Source organism: Orbicella faveolata, unplaced genomic scaffold, assembly GCF_042242905.1.
Source record: "Orbicella faveolata isolate gen_17 unplaced genomic scaffold, um_ofav_v1 contig_46, whole genome shotgun sequence".
In the NCBI taxonomy this organism is placed as follows: Eukaryota; Metazoa; Cnidaria; class Anthozoa; order Scleractinia; family Merulinidae; genus Orbicella; species Orbicella faveolata.
The window spans coordinates 8236238-8248000 of NW_028301576.1; the positions used below are offsets into that span (position 1 = coordinate 8236238).

Below are 11763 nucleotides of genomic sequence, written 5' to 3' on the forward strand. Positions count from 1 at the left end.
GGTTAATAGCTCGCCACGACAAGGTAAAGACTCTTTGTCGTTTGAGCAGTAAGTACATAGAAGCTGAATTTTAAACGTATTTGTTCCAAATAGCGATGAATGAAAACGGCTTGGGCATTCAAATTTGAGTGCCAAATCACCGACGTTCAGTTTGACCTTTCTCAGATAAACTGAAACCTGTTGTCACGTTTCAATACTCTTTCATTTTTTTCCAAAACAAAACTGCCGATCTCAGCGCTGAAACGAAAGTTCACGAGTTTCGACTCAGTACTGAATATGATCCATGTAAGCAACAATCTGTCAGTGGTGAGCTGGTCATGAAATTCTCAGCTGACCAAGAGCGTTTGATATCAAAACAACGATTTGAATTCCAAGTCTTCCTGAACATTTTCAATTTCAGAATGGCAAGTCTGAGCTATGCAAAGATTGTGTGGCTATAGATTTTATCAAACAGTCATAAAAATCAAGTAGATATTTCAAAATGAGACGACAAAGAAAAAGAACGGAGGGAAAACTAACCACTTTGACATTCAACTGGCTGCCGTTGTAAGCAAGTTTCATATTCGCTCTGCCAGCGTTTTCAGACGTATACAGGCGCCGTGTACAAACTCCTTCCCTCATTAAGTTGTTTAAAAAGAAAACAACTGTTTTCTATTTTCAAAGTTTGACAAAATATAAAAAAACAAAGCGTGAAGTAAGGTTTTGAACCGTGCACAAGCTGCCTCCTGACTGAGTCGATCAAATGCAGTCAAATATTCCCCATAGTTTCTCATTCTTGTGTAAACTTAAACCTTATTTTGCTGTGTTTAACTGATCCATAACTCATGATAACTTAGCTCAGTGGAGATCGAGACCATAGCCGAAACCCTACAGCTTTAAATATCATTTTCCAAGCCGGCGCTGTGGAAGACGAAAGCAAGGGAAATTTCCCATAAATAATATCTGTTTCACTTTCCAGCCATAAATTTCAGTTGAGCCGTTCAGATAAGTATATTTCAGTTTATACCTTCATATCACAGAGCTCCAGTCGACTTTCTTGATGACCCTTGTTATTCACCGCTGGAAAAGACGTCAGAAGATTTGCCATCGAGTGGCCCAGTCGACAGTAAGTAGTCCCACAATTTGTTTATCTAAATGAGTCTGATGTAAATTTAGCTTCGCGTTCCCAACACAGTTCGCAACTTAACCTACCGATAAACCAATGTTTTCGTGATGTGGATAGTTTCGATTCGACGGTGATGTTTTTAACGCCAAATCTTAATGCAACATCTTTGCGTTGAAAATCGATATCGTGTAACATGGTGCACAGGGCAACTTAACGCAAGAATTCGTTGCGGCGACATGTTTCAGGTTTTTGAAAGCCATTCAAAAACCTGCAACACTATTGCCCGAATTTAGAATGCTACGTAAAATTCGTCTCGTTTAACATCACCTTTACAAGGAGTTCAATTTTTCCGCGAGAAATCGTTGTTGCACTTGTCCCGTGAAACACCGCCTTTCCTATCATAGGACGTCAGCTATGTAGCTTTTACATACCAAAGATATTCTCCGAAGAATTGAATATTAAAATCTTTTTGTCAGAGTCAGCTTCGAAGCTGATTGCTGTGGAAACTACGGAAGCCGATAAGGTACAATCCCAAAATATTTACGAAATCCGAAAAATATTTTTAAAATCCGAAAAAATATTTCAAATCGTAATGTTTTTTGGAAATCATCGTTGAAGAGTTTATCAAATCTTAAGAACTATTACAATTGTTGAATCCACAAATATTATTTTGCAAATCGCAGACAAGTTTGCAAATCCAAGAATTGTCGCTAAATCCAGAAAAATATTTTGCAAATCCGAAAAAATATTTTGTCACGTGTTAATTGCGCGAGGAGTCAGCCAGCGTCAGAGTTTGTTTCCGCCATTTTGCCGTATCCAAAATGGCGGAGGAGCGGGTGTGGTTAAAGGGAAACCCAGCTATATACAGAATTCATCTTCGTCATTTTACGATGTAAAGTTTACAAAGTTCTCTCTGAGATAAACACTGGGTTCAGGTTATTTATGTCCTGAATTATGGCCCGTGGAAAAATCTGAAAATATTTTGTTTTTGTGTCGAACAGTCACCAAAAGACTTTCATTTTTAGTTGTCAGAACTTTAGTTTACATGTACTATCAACTATTGGTGTAAAGTTCCTTCACGAAAAGTTCACGAAAGAAATCGAGATTCATTAACTCTTGTACTATTTACACCTACAGGAGCAACTATGGCGTACGTAAATTTGAGCCAAACAGAAAATTCTTCGCCGTTAAATAATGAACTGGAGAAGGAAAACGCGGAGCTGAGACGTGGTACCGAGTACTTAGTGTTTGCTCTAGCTCTGGGAATAGTCATGCTGGTTGCCATATTTGGAAACATGACGTTGATCGTCACGATCTGCCGCACCGCCAGCTTGCGTACGCGCACAAATATGTTTATCCTAAACCAGGCATGTGCAGACGTGGGAGTCGCTTTGTTCTGCATGCCGTTTTCAATTGCCACGTGCTTTACACGAGGCTGGGTGTTTGGTGACGGTCTATGCCAGCTGAATGGTTTTATGTACATTCTGTTCGAGGCCTCATCGCTGTTCACGCTCACTGCGATAAGCATCGAGAAATACTTTTCCATCGTCAAGCCCATGGCTGTTGTCATGACGACAAGACTGGCGTGGATTATGATAGCCATGACGTGGCTCACAGCGCTTATTCTGGCGACGATACCGCTGACTGGTGTTATGACATTCGTTTACAAGCCTGGTGAGTATAAAGTTCTTATGCTACAATAGACCATTTCCTTCGACTTATAAAATAACGCAATTATCTTTAAGTGATAAACATCATAGATAATTCTATATTACATCAAGGTGCAAGTGAGTTGTAAGCGCAACATCATTATGTTTTTCACTTTCTACTATTGGTACGAAAAGAAGATTTGCTTTCACTTTCGACGCCAAATTTCTGCAAGGTGCAACATTAAAATCGCATGTAATATAGTTCTTGCAATGGTGACTATCAACGTATCTGAAAATAGCACGGATCCACGAAAGTCTGGTTTGTAGGTTCGAATGCCAAGTTTCTGAGAATGTTGTTTTCCCTTGATGTTGTCGACTTGCTTGCGCAAACTTGGGAAGTTTTATAGCGTAAAAGTACGCGTTATATGCCATGATAAAATAACTGAGTTACTACGCGCGACCTGATTGGTCACTGGAGTTGCCAAACCTATGTTCTATTGCACCGGTAAATACACTGTTCCCGAAATGGTGGCACTACGCGGGAATTAGAGAACTCAGAACACAGCGAGAACATAATAAACAGTTTTGCGTATCCACACTGGCTGACAAAATTATCATTAACACGAATATCTTTTCATTAGGCAATAGACCACTATCTCTATGGGTTTACGTCCCGCGAAATAAGTCTACTAGATTTGTTAGGAGAACACTCGAAAAGCTTGGAAGTCACTCGCCTAACGACCAGTTATTTACGAGCTTTTCTTGCCTCTCCCAGCATCCCGCGTGGTTTATTGCGCCGCCGGGTAAACCCATAGAAATAGTGGTCTAGTGCTTAAGTATGAAACGTGAAATGTTTTTGGGCGCGAGACCTATGGGAGGGTGCGACTGACCACGATTTTCTATTAAACGAGATAGTTGTACCAAGAGTTTGCCTGGAGATAGTAATATAATTAAAACTCGGCAGACCGTGTTTTTCCAAATACCGAGAAGAGAGTTCAAAATACTTGCGCAGTGGAGTAATTTTGTGGTTAGAAATATGCTAAAACACTCTCTCAAATGTTTGATATATTTTATCCAATCGAAACTAAAACTGAAGAGAAAACGGAGAAAACGTAAAAAGTTATGCTAATTAACATGAGACTGATGCAAATGCAGTCACGTTGATGGTTAAGCCAACGTTTGTTTAGACTTGAAAAATAATTAACGAACTTGAAAACGGAAGGTCACACACGGGAGTGAATGTTTCGTGACTTTTCTGAACACAGAAAAGAGAGTTGAAATACCATGGGTAGCGGAGGATTTTTGACGAGCTTCGAGGTGAGAAAAAAAAGCAATAAAAATGCTGGCTTAAGAACACATTCCCGAACACCGTCACTGTTATGATTGCTTTTGTTTTAAATACTTTTGTTTTTGTATTTCGTTTTACAGGTTCGACCCAGTGCAGTGTCTTAATCACCGAAAGTAACAGTCAAACCGTCTACGCTGTTGTGATGCTTCTAGTCGCCTTCCTTATGCCGCTGTGCATCATGGGATTCTGCTACATCAATATCTTCAGGGCCGCAAGGAAACATAACATTCGTCTTTCCAGGATGTCGCTGTCGAGTATTGAGAGCGAGATCTCGCTGACTGCTCAAAAACAAATCGCGCTGACCATTTTCGTTATGCTCATCGTTTTCGTTATTTGCTGGACACCTTTCTTTTTCTATATGATGTACATGTCAATCCACCACATGAAGATCCCGAATGCATTTGCGCACAGCCTGGGCCTAGTGTCATATTGGTTTGCCTTTCTAAACAGCAGCGTAAACCCCTTCGTGTACGGTGTCAGGAATCCTCTCATCAGAAAAGAGCTGTATTCGATGTGCTGTCGAAGATTTCAAAATGACCAGCAGGCACTGGAAAAAGGGCATGCCTCAGAAGGTGAACCGTATTCGCCGCCGCCTCAACCGCACAGCGACTGGGACAAAACGTCCTCTGCCTACCCCCCTTATATTAACGCTGTTACACTGTCCGAGGAAGACATAGTCAGCCCAAACGAGGGAATTAATAAGCCAACAACCGACAGAGGAACGCAAACAGTGGAGGTGTGGCAAATTCTATCTATCGACGATTTACCACACATTTATTTGACAAACGATCCTTCCTGCTTAAGAAACGAAACGCTTCCAAGTAGTTTTACGTCGCTGGCATCACTGCATCAAAACGCACGCACCGGCAGAGCCAATGAAGTTATGTGTTCCACATGCTCCAGCGCATGCTTTGAAAGTGATCACGTGATGATTAGCGGCAGCCAGGAGGTCGCGTGTTCCAGTGAGTCAGAGGTTGATAGTCTGTGTAGCGGTTGCCAGTCAAACTCAGAATGCTCGACTTCTTATGGATCATCCAGTTGCGAAGGGCGCGAAGTTGACTCAAACTCGTGCTCTTCCCTTTCGGACCACACCAAGGAAATTTTTCAAGATCATTATCATCACGCTACGGTCAAAAACAGAGAGGAAGCTGTCTCTTTTTCGGAGACGACCAAGGTGTATGAGAAATCTAAAATTATCTGGATGGAAACACAGCTGTGAGCTGTCTTCAATACAGTCCTAGTTTTGTAAAGTTTTCAGTTCAAAACAAAATCTGGCCATTTAATTTTGACTATAAAAACCGGAGTGTGCATATCAAATAGGAATAGAAAAGACAAAAACGTCAGATGTACTCATGTCTGACACTTACATATTTCTCCAATCTACGTATAACTAGCTGTGCAGGTTGCAGTTTAACAATAAAACATATCCAACATATCCCGGTAAAATTTTGGAAAAACAGAGAATGATAGGTCGTTGTTCTGTGTCGAATTTGGGAACACCAGAAAATTTGTTTTTGGCTACTGAGTTTCTAAAAGAAATATTTCTTTTGCAAACGATTATCTAGTTACATTTTTCTTGATGATGTTGATGTTTAGAGATTTCGGCTGATCGTTACGGCAACTTTCTGAATGTAGAGCCTGCCATGAATATTGGATGATACTGCATAAACCCCAGCTACATTAGCTGCAAAGATTCGCAAATTTGCCAGCCTGTAACATGGTCTTATAGCTCGTCACGCAATCTTTTGGTTGAGTGACGTGAAAGATTGCGTGATGAGCCATAAGAAGGAACTTGTTTCTTGTGGAAAACCCCCTTGTACTTATTGAACACATGTGGATGACATTCCAATCTCGTACCTTTAATTTTTAAATATAACAAGGAAAGTGAAAAGAAAACTGACTTTAGGGAGCGTTTGTTTGTTTTGTAACTTTTCTGTGTACCGCCCAGAGGAGAACTCCCATATGAAAAGGTCGGGGATGGTCGTCGGAAAAATTTATTGACACCCCCAAAAGGAGACGTGGTGTGGCTCGGGCCTCTTTGACCCCACTTTGATATTTCTTCGATTGCACCCTTAAAGATACTTTGTCGGCTACAAATACTGGTGTTTCGCCATAAACACCGTAAGTGATAGCAGAATCCTTGATTTACACCCAAAGCAAGACGACGAGAATCCCCGACTATTTTTATACATTTTGAGGCAAGGGTTTAGGTTATCATCATTTTAGGTTATCACGGTCATAAGAAAAATTGTCTTTGATTGCGGGGCTTTCGCTTTCTTGTCCCATTCTTCGCATACCTTAGTCACTTGAGTGCCATGCGCCTCCTGTCCTGTGTTATCTGTTTTTGGCAACACCATTGCTGCTGACGTATTATTCTTGAATTTCTAATAAACAAACTTATGAAGCTTGTGCACCTAAAATGCCTTTTTTCTCACCTTTCTTTCGACTGTGATCCGAACTCCGAGTCGGCCCCGCTTTCTTCTTTTTGTGTTTGAATTGAAAGATTTAAAATCCACGTTCACCTTGTCAAAGAGAACAAAGAAGGTGCATTTCCGGTGAACATAACAATTGAAAAGCTGGTAATCCGACTCGTCGGAACGTACACAATGCTATATTGTTGATAGTTTTTCAGCATTGCTGTTGGACAAGTTACAGCACTTCAATTACCTGACAAAATCATCATGTTGTGTAAATTGTGCGCAGACTCCGTTGATTCACTGAGAACCGGTGCCCTCTCTGAGAAAGGTAAGTCCATGTGCAGAGCTTCTTATATTCTGTTAATAACTACAAGGCTTTCTCTAAGTGTCTGAGTGGATTACGAACATGGTTTATCAGCTTGTTAACACACATTTCCTCACAAACAATATCTGCTCCATTTTCTATCCCATTAACGTAGGCCAAATAATGAGGCTAGATTTCCAATGCGGGCAAAATTTCTTGTGTTATTTATATAAGTTTGGTTATAACATTAACATGATTAAAAGTCTTCTCCTGTTGCTTTCTAACCGTATGGGTCTAGCGCTGCCTGTTTATTTGTAAGGTGAACGCCAGAAGCTGACGTGACTTACAACCATGTGGTTAAAACAATTAGAGGTTATTATATTCCGATTTCGTTAGGAGATCTACGCAAAACCTGCTCAAAAGTGAGGCAAAGTACGAAGTAAGACGAAAGATCAATTTTCTGGAATCAAAAGTGCATGTTTCCTTACTTTTCTCTCTACCACGCGTTGTAGACTTTAAACAGTGCGTAACATACATCGATCATGTTCGATCTACTGAACTAATTCAATTCTGTTACTGTCATTATTTAGTCTTACTGTTTCAGATAAAGTAAAAATGATTTTGAAGAGAAACAAGGGGAGACTGAAGAAAACGAAAACAGGGCACTAATGCATTGCCTCTTCCAGGCTCTTGGTTTGCAGCTAAGGACAAAGGAGGCGAGCACGAGAATGAGAGTAATAGCGCCTTTTTCCCGGAGGGGGGGGGGGAGGGGGGGGGAGTACTCCCTATAATGGCCTGAACGTGGAGGCTCCACCGGAAAGGGATACCTTTTTAAGGCTTCAGGTATATAAAAGGGTAGGGATTTCACAAGTTGAGGTATATGAAAGAGCAGGGAAATCTCACTTTCTCGAGCGCCATTTTTTACACTCGTTCTTCACCGCGCCGGCTCCCAACCGATAACCAGGAACAGGCTAGTTTCTTTAACTAGATTTGTAGTGTTGTCGGTGTGTGATGACTCACGACTGCACTTAAATACCAATCGAGTTTATTTTGTTCCTAAAGTAAGTTAGGTTTGTTAGGAATGTTTCAAAATTTTTAGAAAATCAAAAAAAGAAAAAACCCAAGCAACTAACCAAAACGAATTTCACCCGAAATCATGGAGGGATTAACTTAACTATGGCAAGGCGGAATTGAGAGATCTTTATATACCACTTAATTGTCAATTCCATCCATAAGATGCGCCTGCAGGAAATAATGGTAGCTTTATTCATCAAAACAAATATCCGGTCCAAAATGACGAACACAACTACCATGATTCCCTTCAGGCGCATCTCATAGAGAGAATACACCATTTTCGTATTCTCGATCTCGGTACTGGACTGAAACTAGCTTGCAATGGAGGCTCATGCGGGGAAATTTCATTAAAAAGAGATAAATGTAATTTCCATCGGAAAAGACTCCCCGTATTTTCCTCAGTTGCATGCTAGTTTCAGTCCAATATCGAGAATACTAAAATGGTCCATATATAGGCCATTGCCTCGCTGTAAGACACGTTAGCAGGGTCAAAATGTCAGACTTGTTGATCGATGATCTGTGTTGTACTAGGCGTTCTATTATTCATTTTAACGATAAATTCTCTTTGAAATCTTAGAACCCTTACCAAGAACAGGAAGGAGCAATAACATGACAGCAAACAAAAGTCTATCGATTATAATGAATGTGCAAGATAATATCACAACATCTGAGCCCACGATGGCCATACACAGCGAGCTAGAGCACATTTTCATGAGCGGAAGCCTGATACTGATTATGATGGCTACTCTGGTCGGCAACGGCACCGTCTGTTTAGCAGTTTACCGACGTCGTTAACTGTGCACGCGTACTAACATGTTCATTATTAACCTATCATGTGCCGACATTGGAGTTGCGGTGCTTTGCATGCCATTTTCATTGGTCATGTGCTTGCGTCACGGCTGGGTGCTAGGCGATGCCTTGTGCAAGTTTAGTGGGTTCGTTAACATATTGTTTTGTTTGACATCTCTACTTACGATGACCGTTATAAGTGTGCAGAAGTATTTCGCCATCTATAAGCCGCTGTACCACAGGTACATGAGCTGAAAGTTTGCCTTGGGTCTCCTTTTATCGACTTGGATTCAGCCAATCATTATTGCCTGTGTACCTTTCTTTGGTATCGCTCAGTATGAATTTAAACCAGGTATCTTTTCATGTCTGTTAATAACAGTTATAATTCGCTTAACGAAATGTCGCCGATTTGTAAAGCAAAATTAATCATTCACACTCTTTTTAATTTTTATACAACGTGAATTTCTACCTCTGCCGCTCTTGACGTAGTTTGACTGATTCAGTTCTGCGAGCAAGTAGTTCCAGTCTCTGAGACTGGACAAAGCTTGCATTCTTCGCTTAGAAGTTGCCAAGCACATGATCGGGCCATGATTGTTCGACATCTTTCAAAGAACTCTCTGTCGCTCATGGAACCTGTACAAGTGCTTCTATTGATCTACTGAATTCAACAAATATGTGGCACTGAAAATGGTTCGATTAATGTTAGGCTTCATGGTAGATAGCAAGCACTGGAGCTTTTGCCTCACGGTGGGGGAACCAAAATTTATTATTATAACCATTTTAGGTCTATTAGAGTTAGCTCTCCCTCGAGAATTCACGAAGTGCCCCAGGTCTAGTTTCTTCAGCTCCCAACTGAACAAAATGGATTCTTAATCTAAAATAATTTCCTTGATCTTTCCTAATCAGGGACCACTCGGTGTGGAGTCCGGTTTCCCTCCAATCTTGCTGAAAAAGTGTACGCAACGTTTGTTATTCTCTGTGGTTTTGTAATACCGCTCAGCTTCATGGGATTTACTTACAGCAACATTTTCCGCTCAGCCAGGCGTCACGCTCGGCGCGTCAGTCGAGTCTCGTTTTCAAGCACGTGTAGTACCAACTCCACCACGGCCCACAGACAAGTAGCGGTTACTGTGCTGATCTTACTTGTGGTTTTTCTGCTGTGTTGGCTGCCACATTTCCTATATGTAGTGTTAGTCAGTGTGGAGAGCGCCTCGCTATCTGCTGATCGTAGAGTTATAGCCTTGGGCAAGGCCGCCTACTGGTGCGCGTTTGCAAGCAGCGCGCTTAATCCTTACCTTTACGGTTTCCGTAATCCACACTTCAGAAAGGAATTTCAGTTCCTACTCTGTTGGCTGTACGCAATGACGTAATTGTAATGAGACCGAAAGTGTTTTTGGGACACGTTGAATGTTATTATTTTGTATGAGAAGCCATATTGAAATTTTGTACGAAGTGAATCCTTCAAAATCCTTGTAATCCTCAGTCGGTAGAGCATGAGACAGCTTAATCTCAAGGAGTAGAGCCTATAGAATCCAGAATAAATACAGTCCAGAGGAAATTCTTGTATAGTTGGTTATGCCCATGCGCAGGACGTAGTTTGGCTTTGAATACGACCACCTAAAACGTCCCAGCTTACCGTGCGTCAGTCCCAAGGGACGACTGTCTGTCGATTTCGCGTCTTTTCCTCTAGATGAAATGGCAAAGCTTGAATTGCTCACTTATAAGGCCAAGCTTTCAAACTGCTCCTCTGATCCGGGATATTGCAGTCAAGAAGACAACGGACGGTTTTGCGCGGAAACTGGCGGAACTGACGGGGGCGTGGTGGTCGAAAACAACAACAATAGCAACAATCACGTGTTTAATACCGGAAGCCGTGATAATTTGATGGAAAACCTCAGCAGCGAGGTTATTCTTCAACGCTGCACGACAGCCACAAGCTCTAAGTTAAATCAAGGCTTTGTCTTCGAAAGTGCCACTAATAACAGCGCAAACCTTCCGTTAGACGACGACGAAAAAAACAGATTGGAGGCTCGCGACCCTCGACTCCGACTGATTTCCCTCCCGGTACCAGTTCACCAAGGGAAAGACTGAGCACCAGTCCTACCGAGGTGTTATTGACTCCCACCAGGCCTAGAGGATGGAGTTTAAAAACCCTTGGCTCCAGGTTTAAACTCGGTTGGATTGAAAGTTCCCTTTGAGATTGTCTTGATGTACTAAATGGAAAATAAAGGACAACATTTACCCCAGGATTATTCCAGTAATGCCACTAAACAGCCTGAAGTACAACCTCGAAGATGACGGCCAAAAGTGTGCATTTCAAAAACCGCTTCCGTTTGGAGCTAGCCGTTAATACTTGACTATTAGCTTCCGTGAGCCTTATCGTTCCCTGGGAGCCCGGTACCAGCGGCTTTTCTTGCGTGGTTTACGGTCTCGATTAAGTTTTATTATGACATTTATCGTTCCCTAAAATACCAATAATCGTAGAAGTAGGAATATGATTCCACCCTAAATGTAAACGTTACGAGATCAATAAATCAGTACTTAAAGGGTCTCTTAGTTTTCATTCCCAGATGGGTAAATGTCTTATTCGTCCATTGCATTGTGAAGCATAGAGCCTTTCACGGGCCTTACAGGTGACAAGAATATACAGAGTTATTAGTTAGGGGTAAACCAATTTTGATTTACCACCAAATTCTCTGAAAAAATGAGAAACGTATGGCAGATCGAGAGGAGAATTTATATCTTGATTTTTTGGCACTCTTTAATATTTACCCGGACTGTTTTATCTTGAACTAGATGGGTTTTAGTCTGTCTACACTCGTTTCTTTTTCTCCTAGTTACGTTCGCGTTCGTTGGTAAATCTAGCTTCACTCTGGTGCCAGGTTTCGTTCGCATTGCATTGGTGGGCTACTTTCGATCATAAGAATTTAGCTTGATAGAATGGCCACAAACAAGAGAAACGAACAAGCATGCTCATTCAATTTTCTTTGCTGATATTGTGTCAGGCTCCGTCCACACTGCGCCAGAGGAATTTGAAAACGCAGCTTTATTTCTCCGGCTAGGCCTGCCATCCACAC

At 41.4% G+C, this 11763-nt stretch overlaps 2 protein-coding genes across 2 annotated transcripts; both read left to right on the top strand.

Annotated features, from left to right (window-relative positions):
• Nucleotides 1–949: 949 nt before the first annotated feature.
• Nucleotides 950–6002, top strand: LOC110050862 (octopamine receptor beta-2R-like). The gene is made up of 3 exons (XM_020756832.2): nt 950–1105; nt 2243–2779; nt 4183–6002. Exons 2-3 carry the CDS (start codon nt 2251–2253, stop codon nt 5319–5321), a joined length of 1668 nt encoding a protein of 555 aa, XP_020612491.2. The 5' UTR covers nt 950–1105; nt 2243–2250; the 3' UTR covers nt 5322–6002.
• Nucleotides 6003–8710: 2708 nt separating this feature from the next.
• On the top strand, nt 8711–10056 carry LOC110050918 (galanin receptor type 1-like). Its single transcript, XM_089276661.1, has 2 exons — nt 8711–8936; nt 9593–10056. Exons 1-2 carry the CDS (start codon nt 8711–8713, stop codon nt 10054–10056), a joined length of 690 nt encoding a protein of 229 aa, XP_089132787.1.
• The last annotated feature ends 1707 nt before the right edge of the window (nt 10057–11763 follow it).

Coding starts and splice junctions, on each gene's coding strand:
- LOC110050862 (XM_020756832.2), top strand. CDS start 2,251: ATGGCGTACGTAAATTTGAGCCAAACAGAAAATTCTTCGCCGTTAAAT. Junction 2,780..4,182: donor GACATTCGTTTACAAGCCTG/GTGAGTATAAAG, acceptor TTCGTTTTACAG/GTTCGACCCAGTGCAGTGTC.
- LOC110050918 (XM_089276661.1), top strand. CDS start 8,711: ATGTTCATTATTAACCTATCATGTGCCGACATTGGAGTTGCGGTGCTT. Junction 8,937..9,592: donor GCTGTACCACAGGTACATGA/GCTGAAAGTTTG, acceptor TTTCCTAATCAG/GGACCACTCGGTGTGGAGTC.